This window comes from Anser brachyrhynchus, assembly GCF_964034855.1.
Source record: "Anser brachyrhynchus genome assembly, chromosome: 2".
Taxonomy (NCBI): domain Eukaryota; kingdom Metazoa; phylum Chordata; class Aves; order Anseriformes; family Anatidae; genus Anser; species Anser brachyrhynchus.
The window spans coordinates 7109405-7132460 of NC_137695.1; the positions used below are offsets into that span (position 1 = coordinate 7109405).

General features: G+C 40.3%; 1 protein-coding gene across 19 annotated transcripts in view; it reads right to left on the reverse strand.

Annotated features, from left to right (window-relative positions):
- Positions 1-23056, reverse strand: part of XYLB (xylulokinase) — a 95810-nt gene that overhangs the window by 47322 nt on the left and 25432 nt on the right. For 11 of the 19 annotated variants that reach the window (XR_013946214.1, XR_013946215.1, XR_013946216.1 and 8 more), the window contains 2 exons: positions 22745-22818; positions 21320-21416 (listed from right to left, as the gene is read on the reverse strand). Coding sequence is in view for 12 of the 19 variants with exons in the window: in XM_080579089.1 (XP_080435215.1) it covers positions 21320-21416; positions 22745-22818 (171 nt within the window). In the remaining 7 variants the exon portion in view is untranslated. The other 8 variants (XR_013946219.1, XR_013946220.1, XR_013946218.1 and 5 more) reach the window with 8 other exon arrangements.

A 23056-nucleotide genomic window follows, 5' to 3' on the forward strand; every position in this document is an offset into this window, starting at 1 on the left:
AGACAGATTCTTCTCAGTGCCATCCAGTGACAGGACAAGTGGCAAAGGCCACAAACAAATACAAGAAATTCAAGAAACTCCTTCCAAATTATTTTTTTTGAACTGTATAGGTGATCAAACACTCCAATAACTTTCACAGAGAACCTGTGGAGCTGCCATCCCTAGAGATATTCCAAACTCAACTGGACACTCTCCTGGGCCATCTCCTCCAGCTGGGCCTCCTCTGAGCAGGGGATTTGGACTGGATGATCTTCAGAGCTCCTTTCTAACCTCACCCATTTTACAATTCTAACTACCTATAAGCTAAAACACAGAACCATGAACAGTTTAAAAAACCCTAAAGACGACTTTAAAAAAAATCAGCCTGAAGTGTGAGATACTCATTTACAAATATTTATTTTTCATCATTAAATGCTTCAGTTTGTACAGATGAAATACTAAGCAGCACATAAAAACCTACTTTGAAATAGAGAAACTAAATAGGGAGAAGGGAGTAGCAGCAAAACAGAAATCTGGTCATATGCCTGTAATTAGAAGTGCATCTTCAGTAGTCAGGGAAGAACAAACTCGAGATTATAAAATAACTCAAGAAAGCACTATTATGAAGGTTTATTTTTGACTAGTAAGTAAAGAAATTCTTGAAGACATGACAACTATTTTGCAGAGCAGAAGCTTGTGAAGGTAGCCAACTCTGCTTTGTGGGAGCCTATTTGACCCCAGCTAAGCCACCTGATTTCAACAGGAATTGGATAGGATCAAGGCAACACAGCGCAACTTCAACTTGTGATAATCTAGCCCTAAAGACTTTAACAAGAAACAAATGTGTCTGAAGCTACAGACCACAACAACAGCTAATTTACAACTACAGAATTGAGATAACTTTCTATCCCTCACTACAAAGGCCGTAGATGTTCCATTCAAGTTTTTTATATAAATTTCTTCAGAAAAATAACAGTACATCCCAGCATACATAGTAATTTGTTTTTCCAGTGAGGAAAAGAAGAATATATAGACAGGACATGACTAAATTAATTTTGAAAAACTCCTGATTTTAAAGTGCCTGGTATTTAACATTGTGATAATTGCAGGGAGGAGAGTTGTCCCCGCGTATATGAGGAGGAGAGAAAAGGAAGCTCTCAGATACTGCAGAGAAAGAGGCAGACGGACAGATTTACTTGACACGCTCTCTCGAAGCCCTGCAGGCTTCATCAGCGGTGCTTGTAAGGCCTTTGAAGTGTAGCTGTTGCACAGCTTGTAAGTCCCTTCCTCTGGAGCTGCCGAGGTTGTGGTGTTATAAGCTACTTAAGCTCCTTACTCCAGATCTAAGCAAACGGCTTGACGCACTTACAAGCTTCACTCCCTCTTATTCTGAAGATTTTAAGCTGCTTAGCTTACTGCCTTCAACTTTCAAATTCCTACAGCCAAATCCTACCCATGCACCACGCACCCACCTTTATTAACCTGCTTCTCTTCTCCTGCTCAGGATCCTGACTCTCTTGTGCCAAGTCGACGGCAGAACAAAATCATCTTTTACAAGCTTAGCCCTCCCAAAGTCACAGCCAACACCTGAATCCTATTGTTTGGCAGCTACCACTCTGCATTTTCAGGATTCACGGATTTACTGTAAAGCAAACAGGTTTTCTATCCTAACAAAGCTTTTTGTCAAGGAAGTCTATTTTTTGGTTATGGTTTTCAAAAAAAAAAAATCTGCACTGGCATAACTTTGCTCTCGTAAATGTGAGCTTTTACTGTTAATTTTAGATTCAGGAGGAACTGCAGAAGCTTTTGGAAGAAGGGCTGCTTATACAGGAGAGATGAGCTTCATCTAAATCAAGCTGGTACCAGACTGCTGGCATTTACAGTTAATAACATTACAGGAGAGCCTTTAAACTAAGAAGCGTAGTAAGGCTGGCACAAATGGACATGACACGTTTTCTAGGCCTGAAATCAGACATTAATAAATCCGAATAAGAAACCGCAAAAAAAAAGTAATTCCATTTTAATCACAGCACAGAAAATAAGCTACTGAGCCAACTGTGTAAGTGCTGCTATACAGACACTAGAAATCTAAAAAATACGATAGAAAACCTTAAGTGTTTAGTTTTCAGTGAGGATATTGACAGAAGCAGCAGAGTAGTGAAAGGCAGATAATCATTGCCATGCTGTAAAATAAAAGAACAAATCTTATTGCAAAGCTATAGAAAATCACAGCAGTGAGGTTGTTGCTATACATTAATGAAAACCTGAAGCCTAAACAGACAAGCAAGCTATCTGTACCAACTTGTAACAGCATCACAGAGTCACAGGGATGGTCTGGGCTGGCAGGGACCTTAAGGACCATCCAGTGCCACCCCCTGCCACGGGCAGGGACCCCTCCCACCAGCCCAGGTTGCCCAAAGCCCCACCCAGCCTGGCCTTGGGCACTGGAGAATGCCCTCCCTTGCCCTGCTGCCCATGCTGCTGTTGGTGCAGCCCAGGACATGGCTGGCCAAGCACACGTTGCTGGCTCACGTTCAGTTTTTCATCCACCAGCACCCCTAGGTCCTTCTCTGCAGAGCTGCTCCCAATCCACTCATCTCCCAGCCTGAATTCCTGCTTGGGATTGCTATCCGTGGAATCCATGTGGTTTGAATATCACACCAATACTGGGATCATACAACAAGACCAGAATTGCCCAGAATGATGACAGTGACAAACACAAAGAGACCGGAGAGACTACCTGGACAGAAAATACAGGAACACTGAGAGACTATAGTTAGCCCTTTATGAGTTAGGATAAACATCACACTCATGTATCTACATGGTATATATGCTTTGCGCTATGGTATATATGTTAAATATGCTACAATTACTCAAGAAACCTAGAAGAAGAAAAAAAAAAGAGATGGGTTCAGAAAGTTACTACTCAAGAACCCCTTTGTAATAGTTACCGTGAAATATTTTGGTATATTGGTCTAGGAAGAGCCAATAAATCAAAATAAATAAATAGAATAAAAACCCACAACAGAAATATTATTTCAGTGAAATGGAGTACCATAAAAAGGAGAGAGCACATTAAAAATAAAGGCAGCAGACGAGAGCCTAAAATGCTCATAAAGTAACCCGGACTATTAAAGACCAATATATGAAGAAGCTCTTAATTCAGGATGTGTTTGAAGACATGTCCCAGAATGAGGTGTCAACAAGGGAGGCACAAGAACAAATAAAATAAATAAATGAGGAGAAATAGATAAGATCCTATGTTACCCATACAGAGGGTGCATAGGAATCAAGTGTAAAATTGTTAAAATGTTCCCTGTGGGAAATAAAACCTAAAGAAATGGCGAAGGGGATACAGGGGGAGGCCAGGAGAGCACAGCATTCAAGGGGATCAATAGGGAATAACTATTCCCTGTTTCTCGTAGTAGAAAATGAAATTATCAGGTGAGATGTTCAACACAAAAAATAGGGGCTTCTCACACAATGTGCAGCTGAGCTGAAGAGCTCAGTGCTACAGGATACCACGGGTGCCAAAAATCTACATGCCTTTAAAAAGCCATTAGAGAAGTTCATGGGGAAAAGTTTGTCAACAACCATTAGTTTGTCAACAACCATTAAATGATGATTAAAAACACCCTCAGGCTCAGGATGTTGCTAAATTGCAGAATGATGGAAGCTGAGAGGATATAGTAGATGTTGTAGCCTTCCCCATGTATTAGAGACCGGCCACCGTCAAACGAGGAGTCTCACCTTGCTCGTCCTTTGGCCTGACTCAAGACAGCCTTTTTAACCTTCACATTTTTCACTCTCAAATTTTTAACCTTCGCATTTTTAACCCTCGCTCATTTTTCCTTTCCCCATCACAAAGTCTTTTACGTCGTCCCCATCACATGAAAGTCTGTTACACCAAGCATTTAAAAAATCCACCATCAAGTCAACAAATAAGGCAGCCTCAAATCTTGCAGACACTTAACTGTACCGTGCCTAAATTTCCAGGTATAGCCATTTTCCCCTGGATGTGTTTGTTTTAAAAGTTATGACAAGTCTCACAACCTTTATTATATTTATCATGGTTCTGGAGATTGCAACAATCTTGACCTTTTTTCCCACATCCTAATGCAATTTCAAATTAATCTTCTCTGTGTAACAAGAGTTATCAAATGCCACGGAGCATGTAAACCACATCTTGACTGCTGAGAAAACATCTCTTAACAGAACATTATTTAGGCAAGCATTTAAGCTTCATTGACCTCGCAGGTACCTGAGCACTTCCTTGCATCAACCATTTCTAATCCTGACAGCACCAAGAGTTGATGTGAGCTGGAAGTTTGCACTTCAGCCGCGAGACTTTCACTCCATCGCATCCTACTGAAAGGGCGGCTGGTCAAGATGCAGTTTTGCCTTTTTCCACCGTCATGAAGGGCATAACACAATAAAGCTAAAAGAGAAAGCATTCTTTATTTGTCAGAAGTAATTAAACGTCACTGACTTTCTGCAAAGCTCAGGAGTCATCTGGGAAAAGAGCAGTATGTCCCCTCATCCATCTGAGTGACAAGGTCAGAGCAGCCCTCACTTTCTTGGTTGCATCTCCATCACTGACTCTGTTCATCATGCTGTAAATTAATCTGTAAAAATTTGGAGAGAGTACCTAGTGTAATTAGCCCTATCTGTCCGAATGAGGCAAAACGAGATGGGGTGGCAGCTGAGGGCTCCAATTGGCTTGTGGCTGCTGAGTGACAGAACTAGGTCAACACACCAACTTGATTTGGAAAGAGAACAACATAAAATTAACTTTGAGTCTTGTTACATTTCTGAGACAAGGCTTCAAGACCTTCCGTTACCAAGAGGCCAGCGATAAGATGCTTTATATTTTTATTCCTCCTTGCGAAAATTTTGGTTTGCATATCCAGTTAGAATCCCTCATCCGTTGTCACACATTCTTCTGCCATGCACCTCAGCCTCCCTAAAGACTCCTCTTCTCCAGGCTAAACTACTCCAGCTTTCCCAGCCCTTTCTGCTCAGGGCAGCTCCCTCTAGCCCTCAACCACTTTGGTCGCCCTCCGCTGTGGTTGCTCCAGTTTATCAATGCATTTCTTGTATTTAGTGGCCCAAAACTGGGTGCAGTAGCTCTGAATGTGGTCTAATACATGCTGAATAGAAGACTAGCTCACTTCCCTCGATAGCCAGCTGTGATGTTGATGCAGTCCGTAAGCTGTCAGCCTTCATTGCTGCAAGGAAGCATTGTTGGCTCTTTTCTAGCTAGACCTCCCAGGTTCCTTTCAGCAGTTTTTCCCCCCAGCCTCTTATCGATGCAGGGAGTTCGTGTGCCCCAGGTGCAAGACTTGACATTTTTCCTTGTTGAATTTGATGAGGCTCCTGACAGACCATTCCCCTATTTAACATGCAACTTACGTGATTTATTCAAGTCACAGGCATGAGCTTCTCATCATCATATCAGAGGATAATCCTGGAGATAGAGCTGAATGTGTAAAACAGGATTAAGCGCAGATAGGATGAAGTAGCGTGATGCACAGCTCACCTCTTTGGCCTTTTCTCATTATATCATAAGACCTTTCCCAATGTTTATATTCACAGCTACTAATATGCTACACTAATAGTTCTCAATTCTGAGAAATTTGGCCCAAGCTACATCCCCGTTCAAGGGATTTCTGCAAGGAATTGCTAAGCATGCACTGGGTCACAATGACATGACTCAGTTTTTTTGCTGGCTCTCAGCAGGAGGAGAAAAATTAAAGCTAGGAGCTCAGGAAACCACCTCAGAGCATGCCTAAACATAAGTAGCATCGCTAGCGTAAGCAAGACAGTGGGATGAAAATCTCTGTAGTTAAATCTACACACAAAAAATTAGTTGAACTAGAAATAAAGCCCATAAATAAATGCATACACTTTTTTTCCAAAGGTACTTTCTTGAGTCGGAGTTGGGATTGATGGGTAAAGAAATTTTCATTGCTCGTGTCTGCACAGAACCTGTCCTGCAACTGAAGAAGCAGTTACAACTTCCACCACTACTGAGCCTGTTTTCTCTTGGGTTTGTTTCCTTCTAAATTTTCTGTGGACCTTTGAGGGAGACAGAAGCAGTTCGGGACTGGCTGCCTGAACTGGTAAAGTCAAGTAAAAGAACATAGGGAATCTCTTTTTTATTTTTTTGTGGGGGGGGGAGGGGAGGGGAGGGTCTAGAAGACTTACCCTATTACATATGAGAGAAGTGCAACTAAAATGACAAGTCAAGGAAGTGTATTTATTTGGATTTTTGTATTTATATAAACCTATGTATACTTATGGATACGAATCAAGTATGTCCTGAGGTAAAATAATTTCCGCCTCTAAGATCTGAATAGCAGGACATCTGTGTAATTAAATAAATAAATAAATAAAAAGAAAAAAGAAAAAAGAAATAAACATACCAAATCTCAGAAGTTCTAAAGACAGACTTTTCACTAAAAAAATGTTCCAAAACAACTTCTCTATGGTTATTTATTAAAATTTTTAATAATATTCATAAACTTGTGCATTCCTCTTTGAATCTTGTCAATTCCAATATATTAGACAACTGGTACACTTGCCACCCAGAAGCACTTGGGGTTTTCATGTATGAGTAGCACTAGAAGGTCAGGGAGAAGTTCGTTTGTGGACACAGAAAATGGATTTGTTGAGGAAGAAGAGGAGGAAACACTGCACTGCTGCGGAAGAACATGGCATTTCAGCACACGTGGATACATCAGCTATTTTCTTTCTAGGCAACAAGGGAAGCGCACTGCCTGATGCTCCATATCTTGGCAAACTGAGTGTTATAATTTTCACAAAACACAGAAGGGAACGAGGGAATCACTTCTCAGTACAGTGCGGGATTTGGTAAAGGATGAGCTGCTGTCCTCTAAGGGTCTGGACATGCCTTTTTTCCTCTCCTGGTTACAAAACAATTTTAATCACGGTGGGAAGGAAACAGTTATTCCATCCTGTTCTGTAGCTGAACCATGAATCAAGATCTGAGCTATCAATTTACCCTCAGGAATCCTTTGTTGCACAAGTTAATTTACCTCTCCTCTTATGTAAACCTGGTGTCACCTTACTGTTTAATATTGAAAGTTATTGACAAGGGAAACGCTGATTCATGAAAGTGAGATTTTGTTCTAATGCATTCATGTGAAAACAAATGAGCCAGCACCGTTACACGGCCGTTCCTCTCGCTCACATTTCATTCCAGCCCTGTCAGAATTTCCAATGGGGTGAGCGAATCCTGAGCAAATCCTGCGGCAAGTTCTTCTCAGTCAGGGGCCAATGAATTGGTTTTCAAAGAAAAGCTTCGTCCTTAGTGCAGTAAGAGCTGCCCTTGGAGTGTAAAAGGGCACTACCGCTTACAGACTGCAGCTGAGCTATCTGAAATTGGGGAATTTGTTTATCTAGTTAGTTTCCTATTAATATTTCCTCCTGTCTGGTGACCAGAGATAGGATACAAGGGAACACCATGAATCAGAGGAGGGTCAGGCTGGGCGTTAGGGAAAGGATTTGCACCCAGAGGTGGTCGGGCACTGGGACAGGCTGCCCAGGGCAGTGGTCACGGCACCGAGCTGCAGGAGTTCAAGGAGCATTTGGACAGTGCTCTCAGACACAGGGTCTAGTTTTGGGGTGGTTTTGTGAGAAGCCAGGAGTTGGACTGAGTGATCCTTGGGGGTCCCTGCCAAGTCAGGATATTCTGTGATTCTATAGAGCAAAATGTGCCATGTTATGTTTGCTGTAGCCTAATCCTGATTAATATTTATACTCTAATCCAGCACTACTTATCCTCACTATTCATACACCTGCACTGGGCCCAATCATAGCCTACCAACCGCTTCAGCCACCCTGAAACCACCCAGCCATTGCAACATGAAATCCTCAGGTGGCCAGAGGACTACTCAGGAACTCTAGACATCCTCTGACAGTAAAAAGATTCACAAGTCTGGAAGAAGCACCCGAAAACATCTATGTAAGAGCATTTTCAAAATCTTCCAGAAGAGAAGCCCAAGTACCATCAGCCTCAAAACCACAGCCTACCTCCTGCCAGGGAAAGCTCTCTGTTCCTAACCCAGGAACTCCCCATCTACACGCCACCACTGCAGGCAGGCACTCGATAGCTGGCAACACCCTCTCCAAAGGGTGATGTATGGCAGGTTTTTGAGCTAGAATGATCTCATTTTTAGACCAGGCACAGAATGAGGACCCCAATGGCCAAGGGAATGGAGGAGCATAGATAAAGTACACCGACAGGCAGAGATGCTTGAGGGTGATGTTCTGGAGCCATGTTCTAAGGGTTTGTGAAGTAATGGGTATGAGAGCAAAGTTTAAACAAAGGAAGGAAGCGTTTTGCAAACTCTACAGTAGCAATTATTGAGCAGTCAAATGCGTGAAACAGCACCATGGCATGATGGTCATCATCATGGTGAGGAAAAAAAAAAAGTTTTTTCATTCATTCCAGTGACTAAACATTACAACCTCTTTCAGTGCCTTCACAGGACTATCTTCAGTGACTCTGGATGCAGGTTGACCCAGAGACTGGAATCCCATCTCCCAAAGCCAAGTAGTACTTTGGTAGTCCAGCTACATCCTCCAAGATGTAGGGAACGAGAGACAGTAAACACCTCACAAGCCTCCGTCACGTCGCCTCCAACAGTTATCCTGCCAGAGACAGACAGCTTAACCACCGACTGAAGATGTATCAATCTGACTCACAGGGATGCTAATGAAACTAATAGTGCTGCTTATCTCGTACATTGGCAAAAAGAAGCATCTATATATAGGGAAACCAGAGCAACAGCTGTAAGCATCAGCATCTCCACTGCTTTGTCAGCATCCCACTTGTACGGTTTCCTCACCGAAGTCCAACAGTGCCTTCCAAAAGGTTGTAAACCAGTGCTGAGGTCTCATATTCTCTCTCAACACCCTGCTGCAAATGCAGCAACGCCAGAAACAGTCGCAGCTCATCCACTTATGCTAGACCCATGCTCTGACACTGCTGGAATAAAATGAAGCGAGGAGTGTGCTAAGCTGAAAGTATTTTATCCTGGAGTACTGCTAAGCTAGGAACACTTCAGTATGGGCGCTCAGAAGGGCAGCCAACTTCTTCCACAATACAGGAGGATACGATTCCTCTAGCAGCTCAAACACGAAACCTGAAGAATACCCCAGAAAGATTGGTAATTACATGTTATCCAGGGCAACGCAGCACCAGGACAGATGCAGGGGCACAGGCACGAATCATACCCAGCTGTGCAACGCAGCACTGCCACGTGTGCTTGGCTTACCCAGAGCTGCGCTGGGCCAGCCACGCAGCAAGGTGTGCTCTCCCTCTACGGTGTCCTCTCTCCAGGTGAGACTGCCACAGGGCAGCTTTGACTACTTGGCTCCATTTCACCTCTCTGGATGAATTCTGAAGAAAACACTAGCTTAAAAACGAAAAATGAATGTTTATACAGATGAGTACCCTGCCTGTGCACAAAGCGGGCTAGCCCAGGATGGCACCCAGCCTTTCCTCTTCCTTAACTAGATTTCTACTGATTTCAGTCTGTTTAGGATACAGCATCTTCAAAAATACACACCAAAGCATAAAGAACAACTCGGAAGGAGCCAGTTCTGGTGCTAGAAAATATGCTTCATTTATTTTGGATGTTTTAATCACACGGGGAGATAAATCATCTGAAACTGGCATTTTCCTCGCTAGCTACCAGTATTTTAAGTAAGCATAGCAGAAGCCAGTGAACATTTATTCAGGTGAACTCATGTATGTAATGGAGTTGCCTTTAGCAACTCTCCCTCGCTTGTGGGCCTCCTGTGACTACGCTGCCTAAAGTTTACCTTTATACTTCTCTGATGATCACAGCTGGGCAGGATTTGTAGAACTTCAGACTAGAAGGCCTTGCAGCCTGCATTATACACAGTGCTAAGAGGCCAAACGAAGAGGCAAAAGCGGCAAGAGGTTTATTGTAATGCTGATATTTTCCTAGCTCTTATCGAGCACAGCATTTAATCTGATGTATTACACTTAATGAAGAGTCAGGAACTTGTACTGCAAATAACAGATCAGATATAATTGGAATTTGTTCCACACCACTAGCCTACATACATCAATAAAAACAATAACCACATTGGATTTTGGGCTCACTTCATTTGCATTTCTTAATTTAGTGTTTAACTAATTTAACAATAGTAATGATTTAATTCAAATTAAAATCTAAGGAAAATAAAACAATTTTAAAAAGCCATTAAAGATTTCATTAAGTTCCATCTAAATTAATATTAGCTTTCTTAGTATTTTCAGTAAATGATTTTTTTCTCTCACCGCTGAAACAAACATGAAGTTTCCTCTGTGCAGTCAAGCTTTAGACAAACCTTGTTAGATTTATTGGTATTATTTCAAGCAATTAATTAATATACATTGGAGTTATTCAGAGGAAAAGCACAGAAATGGCAGGAAAATGGATGAAGCTGTTTTTAAAACACAGCGTTCAACTTAGATAATTGTTCTTTGAGCCTTTTATGCAGAGCTCTTAGGTATACACCGTCTGTTAGATCACATTTCCCATACATTTGCGGTACTGCTCCTAAGCAGCAGATGCACAGGAGTTATCCAAGCCACACTAGTTTTACAAGACATTTTTCTGCATCTCCACATGCAGCAGTCACTTGCACATGAGTGGCTTTTCAGACAAAAGAATTCATTACAGGAATACGTCAGTTATACTAATTAAAAGGGAAGTTCTGTAAGTATCCAGTCCTGCTTCCCAGCCTCTACATGGTACAGAAAAGTTATTTATATAATACCAGCTATATAGATTACCAGCTATCTAAATCTATATAGATTTAAATAAATAAATCTATTAAAAAATCTAAATCTATATAGATTTAGATAAATCCATATAGATTTAGATAGATACAGATATACAGCATATCTATAGAAACTTTCCTGTTTTCATCAGTAGAATAAAAACACCAGTCCTAAACGTATTTTTGCTCTTGCAGTCTCCAGGAATCTGCAGCTGATTTTGGAGAGTTGGATGTGCCATCACGAAGGATATATGGAGGAGGTAAGTGCAAGAAGTCAAACCAAGACCTCTCTAAACCAGAACTGCTCACTACATCAGTTTAATCCCTTGGTTAAAGCAAAAAATGGTGAAATGCTAAGGCCTCTGAAGAGCTACCGAGCTCATTTTCAAAGCATATAGAAGTGTTGGAAATTAGGTTTATAGTCCTGCACTCTCCTGGTTCTCATGATTAACCTTTATTCATGCAAATGGCAGCAGTGATATCAACAGGAACACTCCTGCAGTGATTATGCTTGCAAGTAACAGCTTAGCTAACATTTAAAATTTGCACTGGACTGTATTACAGCTCATAACAGCAACTGTAGTTGAAAGAATTTATTAATACTCGTAAGACCTGAGTAAAAAAGGAGGTTAAAAGAAAAATAAACAAGAAGCCTTAGTCCTCCCAATTTACTTAAAAAGACTATTTCACCTTTTCAAATAGATATGCCAGCAGTTTTTTATTCTAATGTGCCACACTTCAGAAACAATGGCTCCAGATTTTCACCTGCATTTCCCTGGGTATCAGGCTTTTGCATTCAAAGACAAAATTAGGTAGGAAATACAAAGCTTTGTATCACTTTCTCTGAAGCACAAGTGTTCACTTGCAGGTAAACTTAAGTCATCTAACTAGAAGTGCACTTAATTTGAAGAGATTACTCAAGCAGCTCTCCACTTGTACACTTGTATTACCATTATAATTAGAACTACTTCAAAACAACAAAAAGTTCAATTTTGACCACAATAAACACAGAGGAAAAAGATCAAGAGCACCTTGACTGAAGAGGATGAATGCTTCTGAAAAATATCCTTTAAAATCCCTCCAGCTCTGTGACCAGTGACCGCCTTCATTCCAACGCTACTTACAGGGCTGCAACTACACAGGCTAATATATGACATTATTTTCTGCTGTTTTGTATGCTTTAAGTAGCCATTGAGAGGCCTGAAATACATCACTGATTGGCAACAATGCTGAGTGCCCTCCAGCTTTCCATAATTACCACTTCTTGAGATGCATACGTGAAAATTGCTATGTACATATAAATATTGACATTTACCTGTTAGCTAGCAGATACCAGCAAGGGAGAGAGAAGGCACTGAGTAACTGAGTAACCCAGCCCTGGAAAAACTGAGGAAAAGGTCAAGGATGTGCTGGAATAGAGCTTTCAGAAGCCTTCCTCCATAACATGAGTACCTCTCTGCAGCAGCCTTGAAGAGCAGACCACCAGGTGCACAGTGACAAACGCTGTGAAGAGCAAGTCTCAGACCTACAGGTTTCATGGAGAGGAAAACACCAGCTCCAAAACTTGCCTAGAAGACAAACTGCGCACTGTTTTCAGCCAAACTCTCTCTCTGCTCATTGATCAAAAGGTCTAGAGGCTTCAGAGCACTAACATTAACTTCAGTTCTTGTCTTAGGAAATCAGCTGCAGACTGTCCTTTTGGCATGAAGCAGTCCTTTGAAGCATGTCTTTTTGGCAGTGCCTAGTAGGGTCAAAATATAATCCTAAACCTTCTACCAACTAAGCTCACGAGAGTAATCTTTATCTATTAAAAAAAGTACATGAGAATGTCCTGAAAAAAGCTTCTATCATCGATGGAGGACTTACCTAAGAACACTGAAACTTTGGCTACCAACTTTACGCTAATGAAGTCCAATGTATATTCAGGTCAGTTAATCTGTTGTCCAAAATATTACTGGCATTTTATACTGCATATATAATACATCTGTATTGTTTAGCATTGTTACCTTCCATGACATTGTTGGCTTGTAAAAAGAAAGAATTCACTATTACGTGTTTGTGCATACCAAGCACTTTCAAGTGGAGTTTTCCAGACAAGGCACTCAGCTCGGTCACACTCCTACGCAGCTGTTCCTTTCAGTTTGTGTTACTGCAAAAGTAAAAGTACAAAAGCACGCAGATTTGTATTTCAGTAAGATGCTAGCTGATTTCTACAACCAGGAGTGAGTTGAACTTTCCTCCACCAAAGCTTCCAAAGACTTCTAAAAAGTATGCATTTCAAAAGAATCGACAGAGATAAGCACACCTAGAGGTGAAATATTAAAGAGTTAAGTCTCATTTCAGTAACATTTCATATAGAGATTAACAAGCACATTTATATGCAGTAGTTATCCTCTAAAAAACTTCAAAGTTCATTCTGAGATACTACCAAAAATAAAACCATCACAAGCCCACCCTCTGTTTATATATGTGTGTATATATATACACACACTTCTATTTTCAATTTCAAATTTCCAACTTTCAGAAATTTCTTGATATGATCTTATTAAGCTTCAAATATTGTCAGATGGAAAAGAAATACTTCAAACCAACATTAGTGATAGAGAAGAGGTTGTTTTTAAACTCACTCTCTACTTGAGTAGTAACTGATGAACAATGCTTAGCAGGTGCTCCTGGATTTAGTTTTAAGTCTGTCAGATGCTGTACAATCACTGTAAGAGCTGCAGGAAAGAGACAATTTCAGATTCAAGCAAACTTTTTTCTCTTTGCTCTTTTATCTATTCTTTAGATTTTCCAGCTTGGAGAAGTATAGCACTGATGAGCCAAAGGGACACTGCAAAAGATCATGAAGTCCAGGCTTTCAAACATTAAAGAGAGAAATTATATCACTGTCCAGAAACTGGGATCAGGAATTTCATGTCACCTACCATATCAGCAGTGGATTTAATTCTGTGGATGCTCTAATCCCACTCTTCTGCACATCCAACCTTCCTACTTGAGGTCAGTTTTGTCACTGATCCCAAATTTCAGTCTTTAAGTGCAAAGCTAAAAAACTTTCTGCTCCTATTTTCAAAGTTCTCTCTTTGACATGAGTAAGTACTGCACTTGAAACTTATTTTCACAAACTTCCCATCCTTTGCCACACTTTACACTTGGACTAAACCGGCACTGTGAGAGCCCTGGGGCTGAGACTTGTCACTTCACGTGCACTATGCATACCTGTTCTAGTGCATAGATTAGACAAAACATATACAGGCTAAAAAGCGTTACATTTTAAAGGTGGAAAAAGAATACCCTCCATATGCATTCTTAGGATCCACAGACCAGAAATAAGAAAGAAAAGCTGCCCAAATTAATCCTTTCATGTCTCAAGAGAATTAGGTATACAAGTAGACTGCAAAATTCCACCTGTCCAAAGAAACGGGAACTTTTATTTGGTTTTTACTTACACAAGAAATTGGGGGAGGGAGTATTTTTTTTCTTGATATCATTTAAATAAGCACTGAGTAACTGCCCTCTAGAAATCAAAGTCTGGAGGGAACCAAAGCTTTAGATACTTAAAGCTGTTTTAAAAACATAGGCTCTACTCTGTTTTAAAGCAGGTTAAATCTGTCTTGCCTAACCTCATCCAACAAACACAATCATAGCTAAAAAATCACCATACATGTAGACAAATAGAGTAGGTAGGGAAAGAATGACTTATCTAGTAGAACCCTGTTAACGCTGAAAAACTCGAGTGTGGGTTGATGCAGCTGAAAGCATTGAGACACTTAGTGCTCAGAGCTGATGCATAACATGAGATGTGCAAGAGAAGCTGAATCACCTTAAATCAGAAAAAAGGAAAGACAGGATCTAGGGAATCTTGGAAGAGCTGATTAGAGTTCGCTAACAGGCCTGTCACATTTGAGCAACAAAAAGGAAAATATGGAAAGACAGAGAGAGAGAGAGATTTAAAATAATAAATATCTAACATTTGACTCAGTGTTAACAAAGGTAAATGTAGGATTTTACGAGCAGAATGATCATCAAAACAGGGGATCACTTAGGGTGATAACAGCATTTGGTATAAATGATTAATACAAAGCAATGTTTGGATAGCTATGAATCAGATGAGCTTCCCAACAACTGCATCTCCTACAGATTCACATTTCTGAGACAGAACGAACAACTCTGATCCTTCAAACTCACCCTTCAATAGCATAAATGATCCCTTTACTAAAAACAGGATACCTATTTTTAGTAAAAAATCCATCTTGTTCTTAAAACTGTCAGAGCTTCAGAATCTACTATCGCACTGTCAATTGCTGCATTGTTTGATTTCAGTCTCTGTTAACAATCTGCACCTTGCTTGTCATTTGAGGTTTGCCTACCTTCAGCTTCCAGTTATTGAACCATAATGTTTCTGCCTGTAAGGCTCTAGAGTCCTATACTGTCAAGTTTCCTTTCCCAAAGAAGGTACTTAAGGACTGCAATCATGTCATTCCTTTGCTAATCTAAATGGATTTAAAACTATAGATCAGTCTCAAAAAACAAGTGATAGAAGGTGATTTATTAGATAACCCAACTGATCTCCAAATCCCTAGCTTCTAGAGATCCATGAAGCTCTAACAAAACCAGTCAACTGACAGCTTAACTATTTTTCAGAATACTGCTTGAACAGTACAACCACTGGAACAGCTATAAACAATCTCTCCCCCCATCAGGGTACAGGAATTGAACCATTTAAATACTTGGTCTTTTGCTGACCAAACATTAAAAGTGATTGTTCAAACAATGACAACATTTCATCATTGTGTCAGGAAAGAAAGACAGATAGTGCCCCTTCCAACATTTTTATTAACTCTTCGGATTTTCTGTCTTCATTGTGTTTCCTGTATATGTATAACAACAATAAAACAAACTAAAAGCAAGACAATAGCCACTACATGAAAAAGCCTAGAGCACGTAAGCAACTTCCTTATGGCATATTAGGTCATTTCCTTCAGAGACACTTTATCTAACCCGTTTAAAAACTAGCTAGACTAATACTGTACTCTCCTGAGCCAAGCAATAATAAAAAGCCCTTTTTGTAAAAGACTTGGTCAGGGAGTTGGTAATGAGCTAACCAACCTCTCACTCCAGATCACTGGCTTAAAACCAAACCTTGCTTGATGGTGCTTAAAACCAAGCCTTGTTTGATCGTGCCTAAATGCTTGGCTGCAGGACGGCGACGCAAGCCCGATGCTCTGTGGGAAACAAGAAGAGCTGCAATAAAGTTCTTGGCAAGGCACTGCCCATCTCAGGCTAGCATTCTTTTCAGCCAGAAGTTTCATCAGAAAATACAGATATCCTCTGCAGCAGTATCAATGACTTATCTGGGAGGAATATCCTGCCTTTGATGAATTCGAAAGTACTTTTTGAGCCAACACTCCTCCCTCAAATATGCATGCCCAGTGGCCCAGGGTGTTTACACTTTGTACCACATACTAAGCAGTTCACTCTGCCCCATCACTATTCATGTATGTTCCAATCTGACCATTACCACCATTCACTACTATATTAAACATAGGACTTCAACCTCCTGTCAAGGGCACTGTCCCCTAATTATTTTTAAACTGTTTTCACTCACTTGCTGAAGCAAAAGGCCCCTAACAAAGCCATCACCCTCGTGCTGCTGAAACCCCATCAGCACTCTTGGCAGCAAACATCAAGAGACAAGCATGAAGCCAACACAACATTTTAGTATTGATTCCTCTAAGAAATTTAAATCCCATAGGGCATAAACATCAATTTAATCTGTATGCATCTACAAAAATGCTTCACTCGCAGCGTTCCTCATTTCGGCCAAAACACTGCTACAACTCGAGTAGAAACACACTCAGCAGTGAAGACAAAGACTGACAGAACAAGTACCCCAAAGCTGCTGCTAATTTGTAAGAGAATTGGAGACTACAGCCATAGAAGCCATTCCTGTGAGGGTCCCAAAATCCGTGGCACCTCGCCTTGCCAAACCGGAGAGCCACTTATCATCAAGCAGACTAGTGACAGCCTCACGCCTCACACCTTTGGGCTGCTGTGCCTCCACCTGACAAGGTGAACAATGAAACACAACAGCTCCACGTTACACTAATTGATATTTTCTGAGGTCCCTTCGCTCCATTAGACTGCTCTCCCTGCAGACAAAGAGGCACACGTTATTACTACCGTCAACCTGCTGAAAAGAACATCAGATGAAAACATCACCCGAAGAAAAAAGGAAATTGGGGAACGTGGGGTTTGCCCTTGTGCAATCTTAGACTGAGCTCTTCAGAGTGAGAACGTATATTTTCTGACTGCTGGAAAGTCAGGCCCAGCATGCTCTGACATTTCCTCATTTTTCTAGCACTGTATGACTGCCGTTTTGTGTAAGGATGCATCCCATTGTACACGTGACCAGCAAGATGCATTTTCACACGCTTGAAACAGCAGTAACATACGGCACTTAAAGAAAAAAAAGCATCTCATTCTTCTAACGGTGCAAAAACACAGGCATGTCTGCGTCACCCCAGCCAATACACAGGCACCAAGTGCTGTCAGTAGAATTCAGGGCACCACCGTTATTTGCAAGTGATGGATTTATGTACGTAACAAACTGTAAATTCCATAATAAACACGGACGCAGGATTTTATGGACAATGCTTTCGCTTGTAAAACTTGGCACCTTCTATCCACCTCTCCCTGCTGATGGTAGTTAGGTGGCAGAATCAGATTCCTGAAGGTACAAACATGACACAAACGGCACAGGGGGCACCTAAGAGTATTAAGAACCCACCAATGGAGGTACACACCATGAACAGAGAGCCATGCCCAAAGCTAGCAGCTTCTACACACCCGCCCCAGAGAATTCTTTTTTTACCTACAAGGCAGGATTTATTAATTACTGTTGCAGTTCCACGGCTCTGGCACAGGTGACCTAGTATTCATGCACAGATTGCCATCAACACAAAGGTTTCTATACTACCAGCACATCATTTCAACATCTATTGGCTGCACGTGCAAACACCTACTTGTGTACTGCCTTCCTTCAGCATACACAACCCACACCATGGCAATGTTTACTTCACCCACCGGTGGCCAGCAGGGCAGATTTTGCTCCCAAAAATAATCAGTTTTGTAGGTCTTCACCAGGACAGCTTCACTGGGTGCGAGCAAGGACCACCATAACGTTCTCTGGCCAGTATCAACATGAAGTTTAGGACTGCTTGGTCAGGAGTAGAATCAACTCTTAAGTTTATTAACGATTATTATGAAGATTATTAACGCATGTACTGGCAGATCACTCTAAGCCACTGACAGTTTTATAGCTGCTGTGATCACCTGTGTCACCGAGCTGCACACGCTGTCATTTCTCTGTAAAGTTGCCATGGTTTTGACCAACGAGGATGGGTATGTTCCTTACTACAATAGGTCCCCAAACCAGGCAACAAGCATGTTTACACAGTCAGCATCTGAATTCCAGTTGCGAGCTTAGCTTTCAAAAAGGGATGGCTGTAAGCACAAGAAGGAAGTGACAAAACAGAAGGTGTTTATGATATAATCAAAATCCAGGAAAATAAAGGCAAAACAGCAAACCTTCCCCCTTATCTGCATGAATCTCTGAATGAGAGGATGTAAACAACAGGCACAGACCAAACTTTGCTTGTTTGTTTCTAGATCACAACGCTCTATCCAGCCCTTAAGCAAAACAGGATACAGGGTGTTACTGAATGATTTCCCCTGAAATCTGATTGAGAAAGATTAGAGCAATTAGAGCAAAGTGACACACACTTTTAAAAGCCTTAAATCACGATTAATGTACGGTCTAACTTTTCTCTCAAGGATTATCTGGTGACTCTGAGCCATTTTCGGAACAAGGCTGACACACACATTCCAGCCTCAAAGAAAAAAAAATCATGAGGCAGAATCCCCTGCCCTCTACTGGCACACGAGATGCACTGAAGCCTGTTCACACACCCACAGCCGAGCACAAACACAGCAGCTGAAAACCTGTTTTAATTTTTTTCGTACTATGATTTGTAATTTGTGAAAGATCTATAATGTACCGGACACACCAAACTGGCTGCAAAACCATACACGTGAGATAATATTTCGGCATCACTGCACTTCTTCCTGCAGAGCCGGGCAGACCGAGGAGATTTAAAATACTGCTACTAGCAAGATAATACATTCTTTAGCCAAAAATAAATTCTAAGGGATTATCTGATATTCCTGATGCTTGCAGTGCATATCCAAGAACTCTGAAAAACAGAAATATATTCTACAAAATTCTCTTCCACGCACATGGCTTTCTGGCTTACCTGCTGCCTTCCGGATCACAGTCAGCCAAAGAGTGTTTGGCCCAGGAACTGAGAGGCAGGTTCATGACTCTGCAGAAAGGATTTTCCAGCACCTCGGTACCAGAGCTAGGAAAATTCTCAGCCATGATTCTGGCTCATTTGCACCACTGAGATGGTACCACATAAACCTCGGGATACCACAGGGAATTGCTTGTTGTGACTGACCACGTCACTTCCATCTTCTGTGCAGACCAATTTAATAAGTATCATCATGTAACTTTCTGGATCTTGTGAGCAGTTATTACTGTATTCTCTTATTGGTGAAAACAACAAACAAACAAACAAACACACACAAAAGGTTTACACTGCTGTACTTATATTTTTGAATGCAAATCTTGATTTCTGGAAAAAATAAATTGCCCATATAGACAAAGCCTAACAGGAATTGAATAAACACAAGGGTCCTGACTGTATCTTTCATCCAAATGATAAATAAGCTTTTAAATCACATTAAAAACAAAAAAGCAGCCTGACACAGAGCAGCTATTAAACAAGAGAAAGTCTGGTAATATCAGAGTAATTCCCACAATGCTCATCCGTACCCTGAAACACGTTCAGAACACACCCTGTTTTCAGAGCTGTCACACAACAAATGCAGATGTAAGCCTGCCACCACCACACAAACAACAGAATATGACATTTAAATAATACCACTAAGGAAAAGTGGGAGATGTATCCAGCCTACACTACGTACAGCAGTTCTTTCTTAAAGCAACTCATCTGTTAGTTACCAAATAGCTAGACCCTTGGGGATGAAACAAAACAAAAGCATACAAGGTTCCAAGGAAACTACAGGAATACAATGCAATCACACCCATCTCCTTTTTGCTGTAGATACCTACAACACTAAAAAAATAAAGCTCTAGAATTTTCTTTATTTTATGAAGCCACATCCTAAAACTAGTTAGGTTTTAACATGTTCTACTAAGCTTAAATGTATTTACAGATCATTTCTACCCATTTGTTTCTGTGTCAGAGTTGCCTGGTATCTTAAATCATTCTCCTCCTACTCTGGTGTTTGTCTAACCCCTGACCATTTAAAAATTACAAATGTATCCTCTTCAGCCATGAGCTTTCTAGCCTATATAAGCCAATCTTTTGGTACAGCAGAATCTACGATTGAAGGATAAACGGGTATTTTAAACATGATGTATTTGAATCTCTGTCTCCATAAATAACCTCCTCAATTAAATACTGTTTCAAGTATATAAGAAAACACGTAACAGGAAAATCTTTACAGTGTAAATTTATGAGGTGGTGTTGCCACGCCTTGTGATTTGTTCCAGTGTCTCTATATTTTCTTAACTTGCAGCTCCTGGAGTTCTCTCTTCACAAACAAACAAACAAAAAAAAAAGCACTGTCTTTCATGGTTATGAATAAAAGTAAGAGATTCAAGCAAATAAATGGCTCCAAGCATTAGGTCAGGATTGGCTTGTAAATTACATAAATAACCAACATTTTATTTTGTAAAGTCATATGATTTCAAAAAGCCATCAAGAAAAGGTAATTCAATGTTTTTAAGATGCCACTGGCTGACATACTGGCAGACAAATCCAACAAAACAGCTTACCAGATCTCCTATTTTTTTTTCCTAGAATTTCACATCACACTTATTTAAGTAAAATGCTAGCCTATTTTGCTGTTTCAATGTGCTAAAAACTATATTATTAATTCTGGGGAGCAGGATGTCTTACTTTCTAAATCACAAGACAGAGAAAGGGCTTCTGCTTTATTAACAGAAAACTATGGTGAAGAGGTAAGTGACCATTTTATGGCAGGTCCAGGAACTGAACATAGATTTCAGATTTTCAGAGTTACGGTCTTGTGCTTCAGGCAGAAGGCTGTTCTTCTTTTCACTTAACAAGCTATCGAAAATCCAAACTCTTATTTAAAAATTGACAATGCAGCTCAGTAACAATGAAATAGCAAGAACACGTAAAAAGAAGTAATCAAAGCTAAATCACCAGTCCTTCTAAATTTAACATCTGCAAAAATTTGTCCCCAGCATACTGTCAAAAATGTTTCCAAGAGGCTAGTTTAGAATTCATACCACTTTCTGTATCCGTTAGGGCATGAATCACGATACTGACATTACTGTCAGAACTCCTATCTTTGTGTTTGAACTCTAGTGCCATTAGTTCTGCAGCTTTTTCATCATACTTACTGACTTTATATCCCAGCTTTTCAGCATGAATCCTCTTGGCCATGAACTGCCCTTCAATCAAGGCTCGTATTTCCACCTCCTTTGGAAAGTCTGAAACCTGTATCAAAGAATGAATACATTAAGTTAACCAGCACCTTGCACAGTACACAATGCCAAGTTGGAGACAGGTTAAAAGTACGAGACAGATTTATAGTTCATTATCCTTGTCTTCACCCTGAAGTCAGCTTTCAACTAGGCCCAGCTCTGCAGTCACACACAAAAGGCACACCTAAAGACTCAAACGCAACCCATAACCGCAGAACTGTTGGCAAATCCATCAGTCTTGAAATCAATGCCGGATGGATGGGAAGAGGTGCTACTGTGAGTTGTAAACTCTTGGCATTTCTCGGCACAAAAAGCTGCTTAAAGATCAGTATCTCAAAAACGTTAAATTAAAGCAAGTAGATAAAATTCAAATGCATTAAGCAATGTCACAGGAGTTTAAATCCATTTCTGTCTGCAGAGAAGCAAAACAATCTTTTCATTAATTGCTATTTATAACATTTTTCTGTCCTTCTGTTAACTAGAAGAAAGGCAAAAGAGGTAGGAAAATGCTGAACTACAAACCAATACAAAAAACATCTCACAAAAAGTTGAGTTTTTTCATACACTACAAAAACAGCAAGAAGTGACTAAGCATTCATTTAAGCAGTAAGTGTTTAAAAGACCAGCGCTACACTGCAAACACAAGATAGTATCAATCTCTGTTCACCTAAGTGAGGTCTAATCAACGGGGAGTCATGATTGATTAGAAACATCTGTTGAGTTCCAATACCACCCAGAAAGCCAGACATTTAAACAACATCCATTTCTCAAAAGAAAAAAAAAATACGAACATAAAAAGAACTTTTCTTTTCATAACATAATTTTTATTTTAATTCCTGTTGTACTTGAGCTTGTGTTTACTTACTTACCACCATGGGGCCTGTAGGTTAACCAAAGACATGCAGGACAGCCAAATGAGGTCTTTGCACTCACATTTAGAGCAAGATAAAAGGAAATACTATAGCCCAATGTTTCAACACATTCTTATCTGTGTCCAATATTTAGAAGCTGGGGACTAAGTGATACAAGTTTACCAAGCTCTCAATAACCCTAAAGCTAACCTCTTTTCAAAAATAGCATTGGCTTTAGTAAATCCACATTTTCTAGTAAAAAAAAATTTATATTTCCTTAAAAAAAAAAACAACATTTAAGTTCTAGTTCCAACTTTGTATTGTGGATGTTCTCTAGCTACAAACCAAATCTTATGTAAATCATCCCTTGGACTTGCATCAATCAATGAAATTCAAAAGCAAGCATCTCAGACCAAAAAAAAAGATAATGGCAAAGGTTTTGAGCTTTGAGAGTACTCCTTCAAGCTTTTGGACATTAGATTATTACTACCTTTTGGTTGTCACTGTTGAATCTGTGAATCCCAACTGCTTCAGGAGTAATTTCCATCACATCAAAGTAGAAACCTGCATCAAGGAACATTAAAGAGTGTCATGTTTTCTCCTAGCCCAAAGTTGTAATCTTATTTCAGCACACAGCTAAAATGATAATAAATGCATGTCATATATTTGGAAAGACATTTGAGACACCGCACAGCTTGTTTCTTAACTCATTTCAGTCCAGATACTTACTAAATTTAATTACTTTCAGTTCACAAAATAAGAGGATCTTAAACATATCTGGCTCAATGCCTCTAATACTTCA